The sequence below is a fragment of the Panulirus ornatus genome, chromosome 46 (genome assembly GCF_036320965.1).
Source record: "Panulirus ornatus isolate Po-2019 chromosome 46, ASM3632096v1, whole genome shotgun sequence".
NCBI lineage: Eukaryota > Metazoa > Arthropoda > Malacostraca > Decapoda > Palinuridae > Panulirus > Panulirus ornatus.
Genome location: NC_092269.1, coordinates 12,097,419 through 12,124,643, shown reverse-complemented (window position 1 = coordinate 12,124,643; position 27,225 = coordinate 12,097,419). Strand labels below are relative to the sequence as shown.

Below are 27,225 nucleotides of genomic sequence, written 5' to 3'. Positions count from 1 at the left end.
ATGCATGTTAGTGCAAAAATGTCTAACAAATATCCCAAAATTTTATTAAACAGAATATTTTGTACATTAAAAATTCAAAGGTAGAAACGCTGTCACAATTTCATTATCGCAAGTTACTCATGTTTCTTAATCATCTTAAGTTGGGGTATAGGTGTATCCATGTCAATGTAAATTCTTCCTTGGTGAAGTTCAAGGAATATTCAATTATTGCCTCAAATACCCTGTACTTTTATAAGTAACTGCAGTACTTACAATTTCAACTTTTTCATATGCATAAATTAATAATGGTTTCCCAAATCATAGAGCATCAATTAAACTTCCTCTCTGATCAAATCCATCTCTATAATTCTATAAATAGTATTTTGATTAGGAGCTTCCACATAATATGTTCATTCCCATTTTTTTTTATCACTTGTTACATATTATACATTCTCTGATAGCTTTTGGAAACAATTTTCTCTCTTTATTGGTTAATCTGTGCGTGGCACTTTTGAAAAAATGGAAAAATTAGGTAACTAATGTTGTACTGCATGTGTACGTGCATGTGACTGTGTGACATTTGTTATAGGAACACTGAAGTCATTAACTGTATCAATTTAAGATGCTATGAATAAATCAAATTTGCTGAATGATTCAAACTAATTGAGATGCATCCAGTAACATTTGGTTAACCTTGCATCAGTATCCAAGATGTCTATGAACGTTCCAAGCTTTTTTTTTTTTTTTTTTTAGCAAATACTATCGATTGGCATGTCCCTTTTACTGCAGTCAGAAAAGGGGAGTGCTACCAAACACATCAGCAAGCAACCTTCTCTACATCTCAACTGTCAAATATCCAGCAGAAATATTCAAAACATTTATCTCAAAATTCTGCACATGGTTTGGCTGGTAAAAAGGTGATCTTTCTAAATTCTACAGAGGGCCTCAATTACCTCACTTGCTGGGGGTGAAACTTTCAATGAAGCTTAATACTATATTGCAAAAGATGTGGTCCCAATCTGTAACCAGATAAGCTGAAAAAAAAATCTAATGTGCGGACAAGTGTTGTAAGCTTGAGTAATCATCTTAATCATTCATCATAATATGCTCCTTTTAAATTTATGAGTTAATCTTTTTGATATGGTGCTTCCTACAAATAAATTTTTCGATAAGCTGCAAGAAACAATAAGTAAAGACAAAAAAGTCCCTCAAAAATCTAAAGGCAACAAAAAATTTTGAAAGACTACTAAACTTAAACTGACAATCTTGTATAAGAAAATGATAAAAATCAAATACAACCAAGAGTTTTTGGGGTTTAAAAGTACAGAAACTTACTCTTGAGAAAATGAGTCGTAAAGTTGGTGCTCTGCTATGACCACTTTTTCTCACACCAGGAAGTCAGCGGTACACAGAAATCTTAGCTACAGAGGTGCTATCACAGCTCAAAAACCTTACAGTGAAAGGAACAATTGCCAATATAAGTACAATCATCAGGAATTTAGTAAATCCCACAAAAATTTGGAAGCTGGTGGAGTGGGCATGGCATATGTCTAAAGAATGGTATTTGAGCATTCAAAGTATCACTGGGTTAAAATCAAGAAGTATTAGAGAAAGGTAGCAACTTCTGTTACATAATGTTACCACATTTTTCAATGTTGATGATTTTCTGAACAGTTGAGGCTTCAAAGCCCCTTTAGAGAAGCAACAGCAACCTAGGTAAGGCCATCACTTCCATGAAAAACATTTGATACTTTAAATCTGCTGTTCCATATTTCCACTTATCTGCACTGCTCCAAGACACAGCAAAATGCACAGTTGGAAATATATCTGGGTTTATTTGCAGAAAACATGTTATGGGAAGAGTGCCCTGTAAGAGCACCCTAAGCTCACACATATATAAGTTGGACATGGCAAGTTATATCATCACCCAATAAGAGAATCCCAGGGAGATCAGCAATTAATCCTAATCACAGGGATGTTTAATAAATAGTAAAAGCATTAAGGCAGCTGTCTTGTCAATATGCTTCATGTATTCTAGGATTTCATTAAATTAAATGAGGATGAGATAAATATGAAATGTATTAAGAAAATAAATTGGTTATAGACACCCTGAGTGATTGTATGCAACAATATCACACAATGAAGAAATAACACTTAAGAATATAAATCCCTTCTTATATATATTCTTATATAAAAAATCACAAAGTTCAAAAACTTTCTACATTATATCACAGTTTAATACCTGAATATCCAGAAAACCCCTCCCCAAGATATCCTGGTTTCCTATGTCATTATGCTTTTAAGTAATGACATTCAAAACTGAAGTAAATGACATTGCCTATAAACTGGGTGGCAGTGACACACTTCAAAACCTATATCCTGAGGTGGACATGAATAATCAGAACAAATTTGTAACAATCCTGGCTTTTAAGTAGCTATTTAAAACTATATCTCACCTAATACTATATGAAATCTCTCATCAGGGTGTTTGCTTTTCTGACTCTACCTCGACTACTAACATCAATCTCTTCATTTTCTTCATCTTCCTCATCACTGTACTTCAATCTCTTCTGCAAAGTTTCATATTCAGATTCGCTATCAAATGAACGTTTCATGTTAGTGAAATTCTTAACAGGTCCCCCTTTACCTTTACCTAGTGCTGATGTTTCAAACTCATCACTCTCCACATCTGATATGGACTCCTCCTCACTTTCATCACGATCATCATCATCGTCATCATCATCATCATCATCGTCATCATCATCGTCTTCAAACTTGGAAGTGATAACTCTCCCAACGACACGTCCCTTGTGTCTTACTTCATTAACAATCACATTTTTTGGAGTGAAATTGATTGGTTGGTATGGTATAGCTGGTTGCCCAGGTCTATTAATTGTTATAAATTCCTGAAGGGCATGCTTAACATGCTTAACTGGTGTTCTCTTTTTGGTAACTGGCACTCTCTTTTTCATTGGTGTTTTCTTCTTTGGAACAACCTTTTTTGTCTTATTTTTGTTCTTATTCTTTTTTACTGACTTTTTCTTTTTTACTGGTTTAGTTTTTTGTTTTGGTTTCTTCTTCTTCTTTGGTTTCTTAAATTCATCATCACTATCATCATCATCACTCTCTGATTCAGAACTTGATTCTTCATCTGTAACATCTGCATCATCGATAAAGTCCTTGTCGGCAATAAAATCAGCATCATCTTCATCATCACCATCGAGAATAATTTTCCTTGCTCTCCTGACACTAGATGCAACACCTCGCTTCCTCCCTCTCTTTGTGGTGATTTCTTCCTCTACACTTTCCTCAGTGCTTGATTCTAGATCTTCATCATCAAATTCCACTTCACTCTCATCCTTCATACGTTTGCCATATCCTGTTTTGCTCTTGTGGGCCTTTGGAGGGCGGCCTCTTCGTTTTATTAGTGGTTGTTTATCTTCAACTGAACTAGTACTACTTTCACTAGATGACTGTTTTCTTTTACCTGATTTTCTTAAGGATTTTTGATGAACACTGTCACAATCAGAAGGACTAGATGAATCACTGCTCTCCTCACTTTCCTCATTTGCACTAACCTTCTTTGTTTTATGAGTAGTTTTTCTCTTTGCCAGAGCACCTACCTTCTTATCTACACCATTCACACCACTCGACTTCTTTTTTGATTTCGCATAACATTCGTCTTCACTAGAACTTTTGAGTTTATTCTTAATTCCATACAATTGGCCATTGGTTCTCTTTGCACTAGGTCCTGCAACATTACAACCACTACCATCACTATCAGTGTTACTTTCACTGACAACAATATTTTTCTTTTTCACTCTTCCCATACTGGGAGTTTTTGTTTTTGATGTCAAATCATCATCTTCACTATCTTCATTGTATTGCACTGTAACTCTACCCCTATTTCGTGTGGCCACTCCTTTTTTCTTGGCTTTAACCCCTGGCTTTGAGGGTCTATTCCTGGGATTGTATTCTTCACCCGAGTCACTGTCCTCCTCTTCACCATCAATACGCTTTTTCTGGGCAACCCTTCTAGATCTTCTCATTGTGTCCTTACCAGCTGTCTTTCGAAGGTTAGTTGTTCTATATCCATCCTCATACCCATCATCAACAAGGTTTGCATCTTCAAATGAGGCCGATACAGCAAAGTCAGTCCGATGTGGTGGGACAACTGGGCGCCCAAATGATGTTGAGGATGTATTTCTCCTTACTTCACTGCTGGCTTTACTAGGCACATCTGAAAAACACATTTTATTTAACAACTCTGAAACTCTACTCCTTAATTTCTACACATAAAGATGAAAAATCAAAAAAATCCTAGTAAAATATCAAAATCTTCCCAAATAAAACTGACAAACTTTAAGCCACAAAACATATTCCCAGACAATGTCTTTTCAATCTATGATCTCTACACATATCTTAAATCCTAATCACAACACTAACTCAAAGTAATATCCTATACACACTTCTCTGTTCATTAATATCAATTCAGTATTCCATCCATTTACCAGTAAAATGTATCACCTTTCCCAAACCTTTAACAAAGTGTAGCTTTCTGAATCTTTTCATACAGTGAAATGTTAAGATGCAACACAAATGCTCAAAATATGTGTTTTGAAGGATGAACTAGAAGGGCATTCCAAGGCACAGTACAGGGTGCAGTGATGAACAGTTACTGTGAGAAATAAAAATGGGTGGATACATTGTTCAGGCAGGAAATATCTAAACCATCTGTTTTACATTCCATGTCCAAAAGTACTATTTTCTTCACGTCATGAAAAGTTTGCATTTTAAGGTAAACCTTTTACAGGAGGCCAATCTCACAGAAAATCCAAACAACTGTAAAAATCTTCACGGGGATCTGATTTGAACTTTTCAAGTTAAGGACTACTTAATTTGCAGGTTACAGCGAGATTCCCAACAACAGTTGAACAGATGACGACAACAGATAAAGCAATCCCTAAGAGTCTGCCATGCTTTGCAGACAACAAAAAACATTTCTGGACTATAAACAAAAGCTACTGAGCACCTGAGAGGGAATTAGGTCATTTGGAGGTTATAACATCAGTTAACCCCAAAAATAATATCATTCACAAGAATTCAACCCCTCATCCATTAAAAAACACATGAGATCACCATATGCCAGTTCACAGGGGCTTAGAAACCATGGGTGAAGACCCATGTGGTCATCTCAATCAACAAGTGCTTTCATTAGAAAGCCAAGGTTAAAGCAACCATCCTTACACTATGGGGTTGAGCTGAGAACACTGTCTGTGAAAGGAGAATCAGTTTCTTAATACAGCTGGACATTTTCCTTGCTAAATGAAGCTTACAGGAGCCTGAAGGAGCATACAATGTTCTTAGTAATGTTCTATGAAAACAAGGAAATATTGTACTTAGAGTCTTAGTGTTTTTAACCAAACATACTTGCAGCGGGTGACATCCCAGAGGAGATTTTTTTTTTTTTTTTAAGAATGTATCAAAACATCTATTCGTAATTCAAATATTATGCATTTATGAGGGAACACTGGGTTATGAAATATCTTAATCCATAAAAGATGATCTTCAAATTTGTGAGGGATCATTGAGTTATGAAAAATCTATATACATAAAAGATGATCTTCAAATTTATGCACTGCATAAATTTCACTTGCACTTCTGCCCAATTCCAAAGTTATAATGAACTGATTTTTTATAAGAAGACAGCATGGAGCCATACTGCCAAAAGGTTAATAAGAAAGGATCTAAGACCTTCAACAACTCTCAACAGGTTGTGATGAGGAAGACAAGGTTTCCTAGGAAAATGATCTCAACAGCCTACAACACACAGTGCTAGGAACAAAAGTCAAATCCCACGGCTAAAAGGCTCCTTCAGAGCCCTCTCATAATAAGCAATACTGTTATTGGATTTGTTATTTTCATGAAAAAATTAATAAAAACTATAAGCACACTGACACAATTAAAACAAACATTTCAAAATATTTGAAAGGCCCAAAAAATATCCATACTAACTGCTCTTATCTCTAATAGCAAAGAGCAAACTTTACTTAAAAGATAACCAGTAAAGTTTTCTCCAAATTCTTTTTTACACATCCATTTAAGACCATTTATGGGAAGTTATCACAGAGGGTTCTGCCACAGCCTTTTATTATAGTAACTGACATGGCACAGACAATACATGGCCTAATCATGGCTATCTCAATGAAAGGAAAATAAGGTAATAAAAAGAATGAGGAAATTAATCAAAGCTCCTTGGGTGTTTGCAGACCAGATTCAACCCTTTCAGTGCTACTGGTATCAATATGATACCTACGTAGCAGGGAGTTATATGTGTCAATCAAGACCCTTTCAGTGCTACTAGTATCAATATCATACCTACGTAACAGGGGGTTATTTGTGTCAATCTAGACAATTTCCCGACATAAACTGAGTTTCATGTGCACTGTAGGATATGTTGATTGATTTGATTTTGTGAAATTTGTAAAGTGCCCAAACTTAATGGTTATTCAGTGCTTTTTAAGCAAGACAAAGATATCTAAAAACTGAAATCTATGTATTATTGTCATGAATTTCCTTTAAAATATATCCAAAAACTTAAAACTGTAAACATAAATTCATATATTCTGCCCTCCTATAACTCCTTAAATTCTGCCACTGTAGTTAGATGGGTTCAACACAGCAACTGCAACCATACTTAAGTTGGTTGCCTTTTTCCACTAAAGTTAATTCAATGGTATGCACAGATGCCAGATGTCACTAACCTATAATCGGCATCAGGAAAAACTTCTGCTGTGACAGTTACCATGAAGCACAGAGGTGGAACATATGGCTTGCTGTTTTCTGCAATGATGCCATGTAGCCATGCTTACTCTGCCTAGTAAATCAGTGAATACCCCTGGAGCACTAATAATAGTGATACTGATTCGGTGGATATCAAACATGATTTTTATCACAAGAGAAAAGTGATCCTGATTATGATATAGAGAAAACAAAGGTGAAATATGCTAGAACAAGTGATGACAGGCATATATGGAGATGGCTTAGGTCACTGAAAAGCGTACAATAAAACTTTGTACAAAACCAAAATTAATATGTCCGTCTGAAAATTATGTAAATTAATTGTAATGATTAAGTGATACATCTGAAAATTGTTTGAATAAGGCATATGAAAAAACCCTATGGCACATAGCAAAACATTTATATTCTTTTCTTATATACTTAGTTTGTCATTTCACTCACATCCACTCTTTAACTATCATTAGTCATGTACAGCCCCCTATCCATAACAAGGCCCCACAGACCCTTCCGTAGTTTCACCTAGCTCCATCAGATGCCCAGGTTCAGTCCAATGACAGCACATCATCCCATTTACCACATCACTTCAATACACTCTATCCCATGCATTCCCTCCACCAGTCTCCATGTTCAGGTCAATTACTCAAAACAATTTTCTCTCTATCCTTTTATCTCCAGTTTGCTCCCCCCCTCTTCTCCTTTCTTCTCTCCTCTTCTGATACATGTATCCACTTGTCAATCTCCTCTCCATATGTACAAACCATATCAGTATATTCTCTTCAGCACTCTCCACCATACTGTTCTTATTACCACAACTCACACTTACCCTATCAATACTTAATCAGCCCTCCTCATATTGACCTCAAACATTTCATTTCCAACACATTCACCATCTTTCATTCATTCCAGAACATTTATGGCCCATGCTTCACATACATACAACATCATTGGGACTACTTTATTGTCATACCCATTTTTGCCTTCTCAGATAATGACTTCTCTTTCCACATATCCCTCAATGATCCAAGAACCCTCAACCCCCTTCACTCACCTCTTGACTCATCTCTGCTTCCTAGGTTCCAATCGCTCCCATATCCACTCCCTAGTATCTTAAACATCCCACTTCCTCAAAGTTTTCTCCAACTGAACTCATATCCGAACTACCCTGTCCCTTTGGGTAATGATGTAAAGCACCTCTAAAAGTGTGAGGTGTGTTATCAGAATATGAAAACAAATATGCGAGTGAGTTATATAAACTAGGCAAGCTTCTGGTCACTCACCAAGGTGATACAATAATCTGTTGAGTCAGTAGTGATAATGTAGCCAGTGCATCACCAATTGGCATATAAACTTTAAATGTCTGAACAACACTAAATAAGGCAGGTTTACTTATTTTTTGTTTTTCTTTTCTTAACTCTTCTTGTTATATTCACTGAGAACCAATCACTTTCCTCTCTTCCTACACGTACACATGCCTTTCATCCTGAAACAGGAGTTGTGGGAGTATGTGATAGAGTGTAAGAAAGTAAATTCTCGATTAATATGGGTAAAACAGAAAGTTGATGGAGAGAGGTGGGTGATTATTGGTGCTTATGCACCTGGGCATGAGAAAAAAGATCAAGAGAGGCAAGTGTTTTGGGAGCAGCTGAATGAGTGTGTTAGTGGTTTTGATGCACGAGACCGGGTTATAGTGATGGGTGATTTGAATGCAAAGGTGAGTAATGTGGCAGTTGAGGGAATAATTGGTATACATGGGGTGTTCAGTGTTGTAAATGGAAATGGTGAAGAGCTTGTAGATTTATGTGCTGAAAAAGGACTGATGATTGGGAATACCTGGTTTAAAAAGCGAGATATACATAAGTATACTTATGTAAGTAGGAGAGATGGCCAAAGAGCATTATTGGATTACGTGTTAATTGACAGGCGTGTGAAAGAGAGACTTTTGGATGTTAATGTGCTGAGAGGTGCAACTGGAGGGATGTATGATCATTATCTTGTGGAGGCTAAGGTGAAGATTTGTATGGGTTTTCAGAAAAGAAGAGTGAATGTTGGGGTGAAGAGGGTGGTGAGAGTAAGTGAGCTTGAGAAGGAGACCTGTGTGAGGAAGTACCAGGAGAGACTGAGTACAGAATGGAAAAAGGTGAGAACAATGGAAGCAAGGGGAGTGGGGGAGGAATGGGATGTATTTAGGGAATCAGTGATGGATTGCGCAAAAGATGCTTGTGGCATGAGAAGAGTGGGAGGTGGGTTGATTAGAAAGGGTAGTGAGTGGTGGGATGAAGAAGTAAGAGTATTAGTGAAAGAGAAGAGAGAGGCATTTGGACGATTTTTGCAGGGAAAAAATGCAATTGAGTGGGAGATGTATAAAAGAAAGAGACAGGAGGTCAAGAGAAAGGTGCAAGAGGTGAAAAAAAGGGCAAATGAGAGTTGGGGTGAGAGAGTATCATTAAATTTTAGGGACAATAAAAAGATGTTCTGGAAGGAGGTAAATAAAGTGCGTAAGACAAGGGAGCAAATGGGAACTTCAGTGAAGGGCGCAAATGGGGAGGTGATAACAAGTAGTGGTGATGTGAGAAGGAGATGGAGTGAGTATTTCGAAGGTTTGTTGAATGTGTTTGATGATAGAGTGGCAGATATAGGGTGTTTTGGTCGAGGTGGTGTGCAAAGTGAGAGGGTTAGGGAAAATGATTTGGTAAACAGAGAAGAGGTAGTGAAAGCTTTGCGGAAGATGAAAGCCGGCAAGGCAGCAGGTTTGGATGGTATTGCAGTGGAATTTATTAAAAAAGGGGGTGACTGTATTGTTGACTGGTTGGTAAGGTTATTTAATGTGTGTATGACTCATGGTGAGGTGCCTGAGGATTGGCGGAATGCGTGCATAGTGCCATTGTACAAAGGCAAAGGGGATAAGAGTGAGTGCTCAAATTACAGAGGTATAAGTTTGTTGAGTATTCCTGGTAAATTATATGGGAGGGTATTGATTGAGAGGGTGAAGGCATGTACAGAGCATCAGATTGGGGAAGAGCAGTGTGGTTTCAGAAGTGGTAGAGGATGTGTGGATCAGGTGTTTGCTTTGAAGAATGTATGTGAGAAATACTTAGAAAAGCAAATGGATTTGTATGTAGCATTTATGGATCTGGAGAAGGCATATGATAGAGTTAATAGAGATGCTCTGTGAAAGGTAAGTGAGTCAGTTGTTGTTCGCTGATGACACAGCGCTGGTGGCTGATTCATGTGAGAAACTGCAGAAGCTGGTGACTGAGTTTGGTAAAGTGTGTGGAAGAAGAAAGTTAAGAGTAAATGTGAATAAGAGCAAGGTTATTAGGTACAGTAGGGTTGAGGGTCAAGTCAATTGGGAGGTGAGTTTGAAGGGAGAAAAACTGGAGGAAGTGAAGTGTTTTAGATATCTGGGAGTGGATCTGGCAGCGGATGGAACCATGGAAGCGGAAGTGGATCATAGGGTGGGGGAGGGGGCGAAAATTCTGGGGGCCTTAAGAATGTGTGGAAATCGAGAACATTATCTCAGAAAGCAAAAATGGGTATGTTTGAAGGAATAGTGGTTCCAACAATGTTGTATGGTTGCGAGGCATGGGCTATGGATAGAGTTGTGCGCAGGAGGATGGATGTGCTGGAAATGAGATGTTTGAGGACAATGTGTGGTGTGAGGTGGTTTGATCGAGTGAGTAATGTATGGGTAAAAAGATATGTGTGGAAATAAAAAGAGCGTGGTTAGATAGAGCAGAAGAGGGTTTTGGAAATGGTTTGGCAACATGGAGAGAATGATTAGGAACGATTGACCAAAGGATATATGTGTAGGAGGTGGAAGGAACGAGGAAATGGGAGACCAAATTGAGTTGGATGATTGAGTGAAAAAAGATTATGGGTGATCGGGGCCTGATCATGCAGGAGGGTGAAAGGAGGGCAAGGAATAGAGTAATTGGATCTATGGGTATACCGGGTTTGACGTGCTTTCAGTGGATTGAATCAGGGCATGTGAAGCATCTGGTAAAACCATGGAAATTTGTGTGGGGTCCTGGATGTGAAAGGGAACTGGCTTCCGGCATTATTGCGTGCAGCTAGAGACTGCGTGTGAATGAATGGGCCTTTGTTGTCTTCTCCTAGTGCTACCATCGCACACATGAGGGGGGAGGGGAAGGTATTCCAATGTTGGCGAGGTGCGATGAGGAAGGCATATGATAGAGTTAATAGAGATGCTCTGTGGAAGGTATTAAGAATATATGGTGTGGGAGGAAAGTTGTTAGAAGCAGTGAAAAGTTTTTATCGAGGATGTAAGGCATGTGTACGTGTAGGAAGGGAGGAAAGTGATTGGTTCTCAGTGAATGTAGGTTTGCGGCAGGGGTGTGTGATGTCTCCATGGTTGTTTAATTTGTTTATGGATGGGGTTGTTAGGGAGGTAAATGCAAGAGTTTTGGAAAGAGGGGCAAGTATGAAGTCTGTTGGGGATGAGAGAGCTTGGGAAGTGAGTCAGTTGTTGTTCGCTGATGACACAGCGCTGGTGGCTGATTCATGTGAGAAACTGCAGAAGCTGGTGACTGAGTTTGGTAAAGTGTGTGGAAGAAGAAAGTTAAGAGTAAATGTGAATAAGAGCAAGGTTATTAGGTACAGTAGGGTTGAGGGTCAAGTCAATTGGGAGGTGAGTTTGAAGGGAGAAAAACTGGAGGAAGTGAAGTGTTTTAGATATCTGGGAGTGGATCTGGCATCGGATGGAACCATGGAAGCGGAAGTGGATCATAGGGTGGGGGAGGGGGCGAAAATTCTGGGGGCCTTAAAGAATGTGTGGAAATCGAGAACATTATCTCAGAAAGCAAAAATGGGTATGTTTGAAGGAATAGTGGTTCCAACAATGTTGTATGGTTGCGAGGCATGGGCTATGGATAGAGTTGTGCGCAGGAGGATGGATGTGCTGGAAATGAGATGTTTGAGGACAATGTGTGGTGTGAGGTGGTTTGATCGAGTGAGTAACGTAAGGGTAAGAGAGATGTGTGGAAATAAAAAGAGCGTGGTTGAGAGAGCAGAAGAGGGTGTTTTGAAGTGGTTTGGGCACATGGAGAGGATGAGTGAGGAAAGATTGACCAAGAGGATATATGTGTCGGAGGTGGAGGGAACAAGGAGAAGAGGGAGACCAAATTGGAGGTGGAAAGATGGAGTGAAAAAGATTTTGTGTGATCGGGGCCTGAACATGCAGGAGGGTGAAAGGAGGGCAAGGAATAGAGTGAATTGGAGCGATGTGGTATACCGGGGCTGACATGCTGTCAGTGGATTGAATCAAGGCATGTGAAGCGTCTGGGGTAAACCATGGAAAGCTGTGTAGGTATGTATATTTGCGTGTGTGGACGTGTGTATGTACATGTGTATGGGGGGGGGGGGGGTTGGGCCATTTCTTTCGTCTGTTTCCTTGCGCTACCTCGCAAACGCGGGAGACAGCGACAAAGTATAAAAAAAAAAAAAAAAAAAAAAAAAAAATTATTATTATTATTATACTTTGTCGCTGTCTCCCGCGTTTGCGAGGTAGCGCAAGGTAACAGACGAAAGAAATGGCCCAACCCCCCCCCATACACATGTATATACATACGTCCACACACGCAAATATACATACTTACACAGCTTTCCATGGTTTACCCCAGACGCTTCACATGCCTTGATTCAATCCACTGACAGCACGTCAACCCCGGTATACCACATCGCTCCAATTCACTCTATTCCTTGCCCTCCTTTCACCCTCCTGCATGTTCAGGCCCCGATCACACAAAAAAAGAGCGTGGTTGAGAGGGCAGAAGAGGGTGTTTTGAAATGGTTTGGGCCCATGGAGAGAATGAGTGAGGAAAGATCGACCAAGAGGATATATGTGTCGGAGGTGGAGAGAACGAGGAGAAGTGGGAGACCAAATTGGAGGTGGAAAGATGGAGTGAAAAAGATTTTGAGTGATCGGGGCCTGAACATGCAGGAGGGTGAAAGGCGGGCAAGGAATAGCGTGAATTGGATCGATGTGATATACTGGGGTTGACGTGCTGTCAGTGGATTGAATCAGGGCATGTGAAGCGTCTGGGGTAAACCATGGAAAGCTGTGTAGGTATGTATATTTCCCTGTGTGGACGTATGTATATGCATGTGTATGGGGGTGGGTTGGGCCATTTCTTTCGTCTGTTTCCTTGCGCTACCTCACAAACGCGGGAGACAGCGACAAAGCAAAAATAAAATAATAAAAATATGTTTATATGAATGTTTACCTCAGGACACCTTTTTGAAAGGGTTCTGATGTTACCCCAGGATCCTTTTTTCCAGAGGCTCCTGCGGCCCCATGCCTGTGCTTCATTGTAGTTGGGATGGGATTGACTCCTTTGAAGCATGAAAATCTTTGTTGAGACTGTACTCTTATTTTGTCAACTGACAGAGATACAGCCTCAATAAAGGTGGTTTTTTAGCTTATGGTTGAGCCTAAAGCAGGCAGAGTCTGGTGACATTCTCTCTCCTCTCCTCTCATCTCTCTCTCTCTCTTTTACATTTATTTATTATACTTGATCGCTATTTCCCGCGTTAGCGGGGTAGTGTCAGGAAGCAGGCGAGGAGGGACCTACCCTTTCACACACACACACACACACATATATATGTAACTAAAAGGGAAGGAAGTGGGGGGCTAGAAATCCTCCCCTCTTGTTTTTTTTTTCTTTTTTAATTTTCCAAAAGAAGGGACAGAGAAGGGGGCCAGGTGAGGATATTCCCTCAAAGGTCCAGTCCTCTGTTCTTAACGCAACCTCGCTAACACGGGAGATGGCGAATAGTATGAAAGAAAGATATATATATATATATATATATATATATATATATATATATATATATATATATATATATATATATATACATATATATATATCTTTCTTTTCTTTCAAACTATTCGCCATTTCCCGCGTTAGCGAAGTAGCATTAAGAACAGAGAACTGGGCCTTTGAGGGAATATCCTCACCTGGCCCCCTTCTCTGTCCCTTCTTTTGGAAAATTAAAAAAAAATAATGAGAGGGGAGGATTTCCAGCCCCCTGCTCCTTCCTTGTATTTTTAATTTCCTAAAATGGGAAACAGAAAAAGGAGTCACGCGGGGAGTGCTCATCCTCCTCGAAGGCTCAGACTGGGGTGTCTAAATGTGTGTGGATGTAACCAAGATGTGAAAAAAGGAGAGATAGGTAGTATGTTTGAGGAAAGGAGCCTGGATGTTTTGGCTCTGAGTGAAACGAAGCTCAAGGGTAAAGGGGAAGAGTGGTTTGGGAATGTCTTAGGAGTAAAGTCAGGGGTTAGTGAGAGGACAAGAGCAAGGGAAGGAGTAGCAGTACTCCTGAAACAGGAGTTGTGGGAGTATGTGATAGAATGTAAGAAAGTAAATTCTAGATTAATATGGGTAAAACTGAAAGTTGATGGAGAGAGATGGGTGATTATTGGTGCATATGCATCTGGGCAAAAGAAAGATCATGACAGGCAAGTGTTTTGGGAGCAGCTGAATGAGTGTGTTAGTGGTTCTGATGCACGAGACCGGGTTATAGTGATGGGTGATTTGAATGCAAAGGTGAGTAATGTGGCAGTGGAGGGAATAATTGGTATACATGGGGTGTTCAGTGTTGTAAATGGAAATGGTGAAGAGCTTGTAGATTTATGTGCTGAAAAAGGACTGGTGATTGGGAATACCTGGTTTAAAAAGCGAGATATACATAAGTATATATATGTAAGTAGGAGAGATGGCCAGAGAGCGTTATTGGATTGCGTGTAAATTGACAGGCGCGCAAAAGAGAGGCTTTTGGATGTTAATGTGCTGAGAGGTGCAACTGGAGGGATGTATGATCATTATCTTGTGGAGGCTAAGGTGAAGATTTGTATGGGTTTTCAGAAAAGAAGAGTGAATGTTGGGGTGAAGAGGGTGGTGAGAGTAAGTGAGCTTGGGAAGGAGACTTGTGTGAGGAAGTACCAGGAGAGACTGAGTACAGAATGGAAAAATGTGAGAACAATGGAAGTAAGGGGAGTTGGGGAGGAATGGGATGTATTTAGGGAATCAGTGATGGATTGCGCAAAAGATGCTTGTGGCATGAGAAGAGTGGGAGGTGGGTTGATTAGAAAGGGTAGTGAGTGGTGGGATGGAGAAGTAAGATTATGAGTGAAAGAGAAGAGAGAGGCATTTGGACGATTTTTGCAGGGAAAAAATGCAAATGAGTGGGAGATGTATAAAAGAAAGAGACAGGAGGTCAAGAGAAAGGTGCAAGAGGTGAAAAAGAGGGCAAATGAGAGTTGGGGTGAGAGAGTATCATTAAATTTTAGGGATAATAAAAAGATGTTCTGGAAGGAGGTAAATAAAGTGCGTAAGACAAGGGAGCAAATGGGAACTTCAGTGAAGGGCGCAAATGGGGAGGTGATAACAAGTAGTGGTGATGTGAGAAGGAGATGGAGTGAGTATTTTGAAGGTTTGTTGAATGTGTTTGATGATAGAGTGGCAGATATAGGGTGTTTTGGTCGAGGTGATGTGCAAAGTGAGAGGGTTAGGGAAAATGATTTGGGAAACAGAGAAGAGGTAGTAAAAGCTTTGCGGAAGATGAAAGCCGGCAAGGCAGCAGGTTTGGATGATATTGCAGTGGAATTTGTTAAAAAAGGGGGTGACTGTATTGTTGACTGGTTGGTAAGGTTATTTAATGTATGTATGACTCATGGTGAGGTGCCTGAGGATTGGCGGAATGCGTGCATAGTGCCATTGTACAAAGGCGAAGGGGATAAGAGTGAGTGCTCAAATTACAGAGGTATAAGTTTGTTGAGTATTTCTGGTAAATTATATAGGAGGGTATTGATTGAGAGGGTGAAAGCATGTACAGAGCATCAGATTGGGGAAGAGCAGTGTGGTTTCAGAAGTGGTAGAGGATGTGTGGATCAGGTGTTTGCTTTGAAGAATGTATGTGAGAAATACTTAGAAAAGCAAATGGATTTGTATGTAGCATTTATTGATCTGGAGAAGGCATATGATAGAGTTGACAGAGATGCTCTGTGGAAGGTATTAAGAATATATGGTGTGGGAGGCAAGTTGTTAGAAGCAGTGAAAAGTTTTTATCGAGGTTGTAAGGCATGTGTACGCGTAGGAAGAGAGGAAAGTGATTGGTTCTCAGTGAATGTAGGTTTGCGGCAGGGGTGTGTGATGTCTCCATGGTTGTTTAATTTGTTTATGGATGGGGTTGTTAGGGAGGTGAATGCAAGAGTTTTGGAAAGAGGGGCAAGTATGAAGTCTGTTGGGGATGAGAGAGCTTGGGAAGTGAGTCAGTTGTTGTTCGCTGATGATAGAGCGCTGGTGGCTGATTCATGTGAGAAACTGCAGAAGCTGGTGACTGAGTTTGGTAAAGTGTGTGAAAGAAGAAAGTTAAGAGTAAATGTGAATAAGAGCAAGGTAATTAGGTACAGTAGGGTTGAGGGTCAAGTCAACTGGGAGGTAAGTTTGAAAGGAGAAAAACTGGAGGACGTAACGTGTTTTAGATATCTGGGAGTGGATCTGGCAGCGGATGGAACCATGGAAGCGGAAGTGAATCATAGGGTGGGGGAGGGGGCGAAAATCCTGGGAGCCTTGAAGAATGTGTGGAAGTCGAGAACACTATCTCGGAAAGCAAAAAGGCTATGTTTGAAGGAATAGTGGTTCCAACAATGTTGTATGGTTGCGAGGCGTGGGCTATGGATGGAGCTGTGCGCAGGAGGGTGGATGTGCTGGAAATGATATGTTTGAAGACAATATGTGGTGTGAGGTGGTTTGATCGAGTAAGTAATGTATGGGTAAGAGAGATGTGTGGAAATAAAAAGAGCGTGGTTGAGAGAGCAGAAGAGGGTGTTTTGAAATGGTTTGGGCACATGGAGAGAATGAGTGAGGAAAGATTGACCAAGAGGATATATGTGTAGGAGGTGGAAGGAACGAGGAGAAGTGGGAGACCAAATTGGAGTTGGAAAGATGGAGTGAAAAAGATTTTGGGTGATCGGGGCCTGATCATGCAGGAGGGTGAAAGGAGGGCAAGGAATAGAGTGAATTGGATCGATGTGGTATACCGGGGTTGACGTGCTGTCAGTGGATTGAATCAGGGCATGTGAAGCATCTGGGGTAAACCATGGAAAGTTGTGTGGGGCCTGGATGTGGAAAGGGAACTGTGCTTTCGGGCATTATTGCGTGGCAGCTAGAGACTGAGTGTGAATGAATGGGGCCTTTGTTGTCTTCTCCTAGTGCTACCTCGCACACATGAGGGGGGAGGGGGAAGGTATTCCATGTGTGGCGAGGTGGCGATGGGAGTGAATGGGGGCAGACAGTGTGAATTGTGTGAATGGGTATATATGTATGTGTTTGTGTATGTATATATATATATATATATGTGTATATTGAGATGTATAGGTATGTATATTTGCATGTGTGGACGTGTGTGTGTATACATTGTGTATGGGGGTGGGTTGGGCCATTTCTTTTGTCTGTTTCCTTGCGCTACCTCGCAAACGCAGGAGACAGCGACAAAGCAAAATAAATAAATAAAAAGTGGTAGAGGATGTGTGGATCAGGTATTTACTTTGAAGAATGTATGTGAGAAATACTTAGAAAAGCAAATGGATTTGTATGTAGCATTTATGGATCTGGAGAAGACATATGATAGAGGTGATAGAAATGCTCTGTGGGGGGTATTAAGAATATATGGTGTGGGAGGCAAGTTGTTAGAGGCAGTGAAAAGTTTTTATCAAGGATGTAAGGCATGTGTATGTGTAGATAGAGAGGAAAGTGATTGGTTCTCAGTGAATGCTGGTTTGCGGCAGGGGTGCATGATGTCTCCATGGTTGTTCAATTTGTTTATGGATGAGGTTGTTAGGGAGGTAAATGCAAGAGTTTTAGAAAGTGGGATAAGTATGCAGTCTGTTGTGGAGGAGAGAGCTTGCGAAGTGAGTCAGATGTTGTTCACTGATGATACAGCACTGATGGCTGATTCATGTGAGAAACTGCAGAAGCTGGTGATTGAGTTTGGTTAAGTTTGTGAAAGAAGAAAGCTGAGAGTAAATGTGAATAAGAGCAAGGTTATTAGGTACAGTAGTGTTGAGGGACAAGTCAATTGGGAGGTAAGTTTGAATGGAGAAAAACTGGAGGAAGTGAAGTGTTTTAGATATCTGGGAGTGGATTTGGCAGTGGATGGAACCATGGAAGCGGAAGTGAATCATAGGGTGGAGGAGGGGGCGAAAGATCTGTGAGCAGAGAAGAATGTGTGGAAGTCGAGAACATTATCTTGGAAAGCAAAGATGGGTATATTTGAAGGAATAGTGGTTCCAACAATGTTATATGGTTCCGGGGTGTGGCCTACAGATAGAGTTGTGCGGAGGAGGGTGGATGTGCTGGAAATGAGATGTTTGAGGTCAATATGTGGTGTGAGGTGGTTTGATCGAGTAAGTAATAATAGGGTAAGAGAGATGTGTGGTAATAAAAAGAGTGTGGTTGAGAGAGCAGAAGAGGGCGTTTTGAAATGGTTTGGTCACATGGAGAGAATGAGTGAGAGTAGATTGACCAAGAGGATATATGTGTCAGAGGTGGAGGGAATGAGCAGAAGTGGGAGACCAAACTGGAGGTGGAAAGATAGAGTGAAAAAGATTTTGAGTGATCAGGGCTTGAACATGCAGGTGGGTGAAAGGCGTGCAACGAATACAGTGAATTGGAAGGATGTGGTATACCGTGGTCGACGTGCTGTCAATGGATTGAACCAGGGCATATGATGCGCCTGGGGTAAACCATGGAAAGTTCTGTGGGGCCTGGATGTGGAAAGGGAGCTGTAGTTTCGGGGCATTATACATGACAGCTAGAGACTGAGTGTGAATGAATGTAGTCTTTGTTGTCTTTTCCTAGCGCTACCTTGCGCACATGCTGGAGGAGGGGATTTTCATTTCATGTGTGGCGGGGTGGCGACGGGAATGAATAGGGGATGGAGAGAAAGAATACTTCCCACGCATTCCTCACATGTAGTAAAAGGCGACTAAAGGGGAAGGGAGCGGGGGTCGAGAAACCCTTCCCTCCTTGTATTTTAACTTTCTAAAAGGTGAAACAGAAAAAGGAGTCACGCGAGGAGTGCTCATCCTCCTCGAAGGCTCAGATTGGGGTGTCTACATGTGTGTGGATGTAACCAAGATGAGAAAAAAGGAGAGATAGGTAGTATGTTTGAGGAAATGAACCTGGATATTTTGGCTCTGAGTGAGACGAAGCTTAAGGGTAAAGGGGAAGAGTGGTTTGGGAATGTCTTGGGATTAAAGCCAGGGGTTAGTGAGAGGACAAGAGCAAGGAAAGGAGTAGCACTACTCCTGAAACAGGAGTTGTGGGAGTATGTGATAGAGTGTAAGAGAGTAAATTCTAGATTGATATGGGTAAAACTGAAAGTTGATGGAGAGAGATGGGTGATTATTGGTGCATATGCACCTGGGCATGAGAAGAAAGGTCATGAGAGGCAAGTGTTTTGGGAGCAGCTGAATGAGTGTGTTAGTGGTTTTGATGCACAAGACCATGTTGCAGTGATGGGTGATTTGAATGCAAAAGTGAGTAATGTGGCAGTTGAGGGAATAATTGGTATATATGGGGTGTTCAGTGTTATAAATGGAAATGGTGAAGAGCTTGTAGATTTATGTGCTGAAAAAGGACTGGTGATTGGGAATACCTGGTTTAAAAAGCGAGATATATATAAGTATACAAATAAGTAGGAGAGATGGCCAGAGAGCATTATTGGATTATGTGTTAATTGATAGACACGCAAAAGAGAGACTTTTGGATGTTAATGTGCTGAGAGGTGCAACTGGAGGGATGTCTGATCATTATCTTGTGGAGGCAAAGGTGAAGATTTGTAGGGGTTTTCAGAAAAGAAGAGAGAATATTGGAGTGAAGAGAGTGGTGAGAGTAAGTGAGCTTGGGAAGGAGACTTGTGTGAGGAAATACCAGGAGAGACTGAGTGCAGAATGGAAAAAGGTGAGAACAAAGGAGGTAAGGGGAGTGGGGGAGGAATGGGATGTATTTAGGGAAGCAGTGATGGCTTGCGCAAAAGATGCTTGTGGCATGAGAAGCGTGGGAGGTGGGTTGATTAGAAAGGGTAGTGAGTGGTGGGATGAAGATGTAAGATTATTAGTGAAAGAGAAGAGAGAGGCATTTAGACAATTTTTGCTGGGAAAAATGCAAATGAGTGGGAGATGTATAAAAGAATGAGGCAGGAGGTCAAGAGAAAGGTGCAAGAGGTGAAAAATAGGGCAAATGAGAGTTGGGGTGAGAGAGTATCATTGAATTTTAGGGAGAATAAAAAGATGTTTTGGAAGGAGGTAAATAAAGTGCGTAAGACAAGGGAGCAAATGGGAACTTCAGTGAAGGGGGTAATGGGGAGGTGATAACAAGTAGTGGTGACGTGAGAAGGAGATGGAGTGAGTATTTTGATGAATTATGTACATGTGTATATATGTACATGTCTGTGTGTGTATATATATATGTATATGTTGAGATGTATAGGTATGTATATGTGCGTGTGTGGATGTGTATGTATATACATGTGTATGTGGGTGGATTGGGCCATTCTTTCATAAGTTTCCATGCACTACCTTGCTAATGCGGGAGACAGCGACAAAGTATGTATGTGAGAAATACATAGAAAAGCAAATGGATTTGTATGTAGCATTTATGGATCTGGAGAAGGCATATGATAGAGTTGATAGAGATGCTCTGTGGAAGGTATTAAGAATATATGGTGTGGGAGGAAAGTTGTTAGAAGCAGTGAAAAGTTTTTATCGAGGATGTAAGGCATGTGTACGTGTAGGAAAAGAGGAAAGTGATTGGTTCTCAGTGAATGTAGGTTTGCGGCAGGGGTGTGTGATGTCTCCATGGTTGTTTAATTTGTTTATGGATGGGGTTGTTAGGGAGGTAAATGCAAGAGTTTTGGAAAGAGGGGCAAGTATGAAGTCTGTTGGGGATGAGAGAGCTTGGGAAGTGAGTCAGTTGTTGTTCGCTGATGATACAGCGCTGGTGGCTGATTCATGTGAGAAACTGCAGAAGCTGGTGACTGAGTTTGGTAAAGTGTGTGGAAGAAGAAAGTTAAGAGTAAATGTAAATAAGAGCAAGGTTATTAGGTACAGTAGGGTTGAGGGTCAAGTCAATTGGGAGGTGAGTTTGAATGGAGAAAAACTGGAGGAAGTGAAGTGTTTTAGATATCTGGGAGTGGATCTGGCAGCGGATGGAACCATGGAAGCAGAAGTGGATCATAGGGTGGGGGAGGGGGCGAAAATTCTGGGGGCCTTGAAGAATGTGTGGAAGTCGAGAGCATTATCTCGGAAAGCAAAAATGGGTATGTTTGAAGGAATAGTGGTTCCAACAATGTTGTATGGTTGCAAGGCGTGGGCTATGGATAGAGTTGTGCGCAGGAGGATGGATGTGCTGGAAATGAGATGTTTGAGGACAATGTGTGGTGTGAGGTGGTTTGATCGAGTGAGTAACGTAAGGGTAAGAGAGATGTGTGGAAATAAAAAGAGCGTGGTTGAGAGAGCAGAAGAGGGTGTTTTGAAGTGGTTTGGGCACATGGAGAGGATGAGTGAGGAAAGATTGACCAAGAGGATATATGTGTCGGAGGTGGAGGGAACAAGGAGAAGAGGGAGACCAAATTGGAGGTGGAAAGATGGAGTGAAAAAGATTTTGTGTGATCGGGGCCTGAATATGCAGGAGGGTGAAAGGAGGGCAAGGAATAGAGTGAATTGGAGCGATGTGGTATACCGGGGTTGACGTGCTGTCAGTGGATTGAATCAAGGCATGTGAAGTGTCTGGGGTAAGCCATGGAAAGCTGTGTAGGTATGTATATTTGCGTGTGTGGACGTATGTATATACATGTGTATGGGGTGGGTTGGGCCATTTCTTTCGTCTGTTTCCTTGCGCTACCTCGCAAACGTGGGAGACAGCGACAAAGTATAATAAAATAATAATAATATATATATATATATATATATATATATATATATATATATATATATATATATATATATACATATATTTTTTTTTTTGCTTTGTCGCTGTCTCCCGCGTTTGCGAGGTAGCGCAAGGAAACAGACGAAAGAAATGGCCCAACCCACCCCATACACATGTATATACATACGTCCACACACACGCAAATATACATACCTACACAGCTTTCCATGGTTTACCCCAGACGCTTCACATGCCTTGATTCAATCCATTGACAGCACGTCAACCCCGGTATACCACATCGCTCCAATTCACTCTATTCCTTGCCCTCCTTTCACCCTCCTGCATGTTCAGGCCCCGATCACACAAAATCTTTTTCACTCCATCTTTCCACCTCCAATTTGGTCTCCCTCTTCTCCTCGTTCCCTCCACCTCCGACACATATATCCTCTTGGTCAATCTTTCCTCACTCATTCTCTCCATGTGACCAAACCATTTCAAAACACCCTCTTCTGCTCTCTCAACCACGCTCTTTTTATTTCCACACATCTCTCTTACCCTTACGTTACTTACTCGATCAAACCACCTCACACCACACATTGTCCTTAAACATCTCATTTCCAGCACATCCATCCTCCTCCGCACAATCTATCCATAGTCCACGCCTCGCAACCATACAACATTGTTGGAACCACTATTCCTTCAAACATACCCATTTTTGCTTTCCGAGATAATGTTCTCGACTTCCACACATTCTTCAAGGCTCCCAGAATTTTCGCCCCCTCCCCCACCCTATGATCCACTTTCGCTTCCATGGTTCCATCCGCTGCCAGATCCACTCCCAGATATCTAAAACACTTCACTTCCTCCAGTTTTTCTCCATTCAAACTCACCTCCCAAATGACTTGACCCTCAACCCTACTGTACCTAATAACCTTGCTCTTATTCACATTTACTCTTAACTTTCTTCTTTCACACACTTTACCAAACTCAGTCACCAGCTTCTGCAGTTTCTCACATGAATCAGCCACCAGCGCTGTATCATCAGCGAACAACAACTGACTCACTTCCCAAGCTCTCTCATCCCCAACAGACTTCATACTTGCCCCTCTTTCCAAAACTCTTGCATTCACCTCCCTAACAACCCCATCCATAAACAAATTAAACAACCATGGAGACATCACACACCCCTGCCGCAAACCTACATTCACTGAGAACCAATCACTTTCCTCTCTTCCTACACCTACACATGCCTTACATCCTCGATAAAAACTTTTCACTGCTTCTAACAACTTGCCTCCCACACCATATATTCTTAATACCTTCCACAGAGCATCTCTATCAACTCTATCATATGCCTTCTCCAAATCCATAAATGCTACATACAAATCCATTTGCTTTTCTAAGTATTTCTCACATACATTTTTCAAAGCAAACACCTGATCCACACATCCTCTACCACTTCTGAAACCACACTGCTCTTCCCCAATCTGATGCTCTGTACATGCCTTCACCCTCTCAATCAATACCCTCCCATATAATTTGCCAGGAATACTCAACAAACTTATACCTCTGTAATTTGAGCACTCACTCTTATCCCCTTTGCCTTTGTACAATGGCATTATGCACGCATTCCGCCAATCCTCAGGCACCTCACCATGAGTCATACATACATTGAATAACCTTACCAACCAGTCAATAATACAGTCACCCCCTTTTTTAATAAATTCCACTGCAATACGATCCAAACCTGCTGCCTTGCCGGCTTTCATCTTCTGCATAGCTTTTACTACCTCTTCTCTGTCTACCATATCATTTTCTCTAACCCTCTCACTTTGCACACCACCTCGACCAAAACACCCTATATCTGCCACTCTATCATCAAACATATTCAACAAACCTTCAAAATACTCATTCCATCTCCTTCTCACATCACCACTACTTGTTATGACCTCCCCATTTGCGCCCTTCACTGAAGTTCCCATTTGCTCCCTTGTCTTACGCACTTTATTTACCTCCTTCCTGAACATCTTTTTATTCTCCCTAAAATTTAATGATACTCTCTCACCCCAACTCTCATTTGCCCTCTTTTTCACCTCTTGCACCTTTCTCTTGACCTCCTGTCTCTTTCTTTTATACATCTCCCACTCAATTTCATTTTCTCCCTGCAAAAATCGTCCAAATGCCTCTCTCTTCTCTTTCACTAATAATCTTACTTCTTCATCCCACCACTCACTATCCTTTCTAATCAACCCACCTCCCACTCTTCTCATGCCACAAGCATCTTTTGCGCAATCCATCACTGATTCCTTAAATACATCCCATTCCTCCCCCACTCCCCTTACTTCCATTGTTCTCACCTTTTTCCATTCTGTACTCAGTCTATATATATATATATATATATATATATATATATATATATATATATATATATATATATATATATCTCCCTGGGGATAGGGGAGAAAGAATACTTCCCACGTATTCCCTGCGTGTCGTAGAAGGCGACTAAAAGGGAAGGGAGCGGAGGGCTGGAAATCCTGCCCTCTCTTTTTTTTTTTTTTTTTTTCCCAAAAGAAGGAACAGAGAAGAGGGCCAGGTGAGGATATTCCCTCAAAGGCCCAGTCCTCTGTTCTTAACGCTACCTCGCTATCGTGGGAAATAGCGAATAGTATAAGAAAAATATATATATATATATATATATATATATATATATATATATATATATATATATATATATATATATATCCCTGGGGATAGGGGAGAAAGAATACTTCCCACGTATTCCCTGCGTGTCGTAGAAGGCGACTAAAAGGGAAGGGAGCGGGGGACTGGAAATCCTCCCCTCTTGTTTTTTTCTTTTTTTTTTTTTTTTTTAATTTTCCAAAAGAAGGAACAGAGAAGAGGGCCAGGTGAGGATATTTCCTCAAAGGCCCAGTCCTCTGTTCTTAACGCTACCTCGCTGTCACGGGAAATGGCGGATAGTATGAAAAAAAAAAAAAAATAAAGTGTGTGGAAGAAGAAAGTTAAGAGTAAATGTAAATAAGAGCAAGGTTATTAGGTACAGTAGGGTTGAGGGTCAAGTCAATTGGGAGGTGAGTTTGAATGGAGAAAAACTGGAGGAAGTGAAGTGTTTTAGATATCTGGGAGTGGATCTGGCAGCGGATGGAACCATGGAAGCAGAAGTGGATCATAGGGTGGGGGAGGGGGCGAAAATTCTGGGGGCCTTGAAGAATGTGTGGAAGTCGAGAGCATTATCTCGGAAAGCAAAAATGGGTATGTTTGAAGGAATAGTGGTTCCAACAATGTTGTATGGTTGCAAGGCGTGGGCTATGGATAGAGTTGTGCGCAGGAGGATGGATGTGCTGGAAATGAGATGTTTGAGGACAATGTGTGGTGTGAGGTGGTTTGATCGAGTGAGTAACGTAAGGGTAAGAGAGATGTGTGGAAATAAAAAGAGCGTGGTTGAGAGAGCAGAAGAGGGTGTTTTGAAGTGGTTTGGGCACATGGAGAGGATGAGTGAGGAAAGATTGACCAAGAGGATATATGTGTCGGAGGTGGAGGGAACAAGGAGAAGAGGGAGACCAAATTGGAGGTGGAAAGATGGAGTGAAAAAGATTTTGTGTGATCGGGGCCTGAATATGCAGGAGGGTGAAAGGAGGGCAAGGAATAGAGTGAATTGGAGCGATGTGGTATACCGGGGTTGACGTGCTGTCAGTGGATTGAATCAAGGCATGTGAAGTGTCTGGGGTAAGCCATGGAAAGCTGTGTAGGTATGTATATTTGCGTGTGTGGACGTATGTATATACATGTGTATGGGGGGGGTTGGGCCATTTCTTTCGTCTGTTTCCTTGCGCTACCTCGCAAACGTGGGAGACAGCGACAAAGTATAATAAAAAAATAATATATATATATATATATATATATATATATATATATATATATATATATATATATATACATATATTTTTTTTTTTGCTTTGTCGCTGTCTCCCGCGTTTGCGAGGTAGCGCAAGGAAACAGACGAAAGAAATGGCCCAACCCACCCCATACACATGTATATACATACGTCCACACACACGCAAATATACATACCTACACAGCTTTCCATGGTTTACCCCAGACGCTTCACATGCCTTGATTCAATCCATTGACAGCACGTCAACCCCGGTATACCACATCGCTCCAATTCACTCTATTCCTTGCCCTCCTTTCACCCTCCTGCATGTTCAGGCCCCGATCACACAAAATCTTTTTCACTCCATCTTTCCACCTCCAATTTGGTCTCCCTCTTCTCCTCGTTCCCTCCACCTCCGACACATATATCCTCTTGGTCAATCTTTCCTCACTCATTCTCTCCATGTGACCAAACCATTTCAAAACACCCTCTTCTGCTCTCTCAACCACGCTCTTTTTATTTCCACACATCTCTCTTACCCTTACGTTACTTACTCGATCAAACCACCTCACACCACACATTGTCCTTAAACATCTCATTTCCAGCACATCCATCCTCCTCCGCACAATCTATCCATAGTCCACGCCTCGCAACCATACAACATTGTTGGAACCACTATTCCTTCAAACATACCCATTTTTGCTTTCCGAGATAATGTTCTCGACTTCCACACATTCTTCAAGGCTCCCAGAATTTTCGCCCCCTCCCCCACCCTATGATCCACTTTCGCTTCCATGGTTCCATCCGCTGCCAGATCCACTCCCAGATATCTAAAACACTTCACTTCCTCCAGTTTTTCTCCATTCAAACTCACCTCCCAAATGACTTGACCCTCAACCCTACTGTACCTAATAACCTTGCTCTTATTCACATTTACTCTTAACTTTCTTCTTTCACACACTTTACCAAACTCAGTCACCAGCTTCTGCAGTTTCTCACATGAATCAGCCACCAGCGCTGTATCATCAGCGAACAACAACTGACTCACTTCCCAAGCTCTCTCATCCCCAACAGACTTCATACTTGCCCCTCTTTCCAAAACTCTTGCATTCACCTCCCTAACAACCCCATCCATAAACAAATTAAACAACCATGGAGACATCACACACCCCTGCCGCAAACCTACATTCACTGAGAACCAATCACTTTCCTCTCTTCCTACACCTACACATGCCTTACATCCTCGATAAAAACTTTTCACTGCTTCTAACAACTTGCCTCCCACACCATATATTCTTAATACCTTCCACAGAGCATCTCTATCAACTCTATCATATGCCTTCTCCAAATCCATAAATGCTACATACAAATCCATTTGCTTTTCTAAGTATTTCTCACATACATTTTTCAAAGCAAACACCTGATCCACACATCCTCTACCACTTCTGAAACCACACTGCTCTTCCCCAATCTGATGCTCTGTACATGCCTTCACCCTCTCAATCAATACCCTCCCATATAATTTGCCAGGAATACTCAACAAACTTATACCTCTGTAATTTGAGCACTCACTCTTATCCCCTTTGCCTTTGTACA

At 41.1% G+C, this 27,225-nt stretch overlaps 1 protein-coding gene across 6 annotated transcripts in view; it reads right to left on the bottom strand.

Moving 5' to 3' along the window:
* Positions 1-339: 339 nt before the first annotated feature.
* BRWD3 (bromodomain and WD repeat-containing protein) overlaps positions 340-27,225 on the bottom strand; it is a 385,638-nt gene continuing 358,752 nt past the window's right edge. For all 6 annotated transcript variants that reach the window (XM_071688832.1, XM_071688831.1, XM_071688833.1 and 3 more), the window contains one exon: positions 340-4,219. In XM_071688832.1, the coding sequence (XP_071544933.1) occupies positions 2,442-4,219 (1,778 nt within the window). In that variant the 3' untranslated portion in view covers positions 340-2,441. The remainder of the gene's footprint in view (positions 4,220-27,225) is intronic.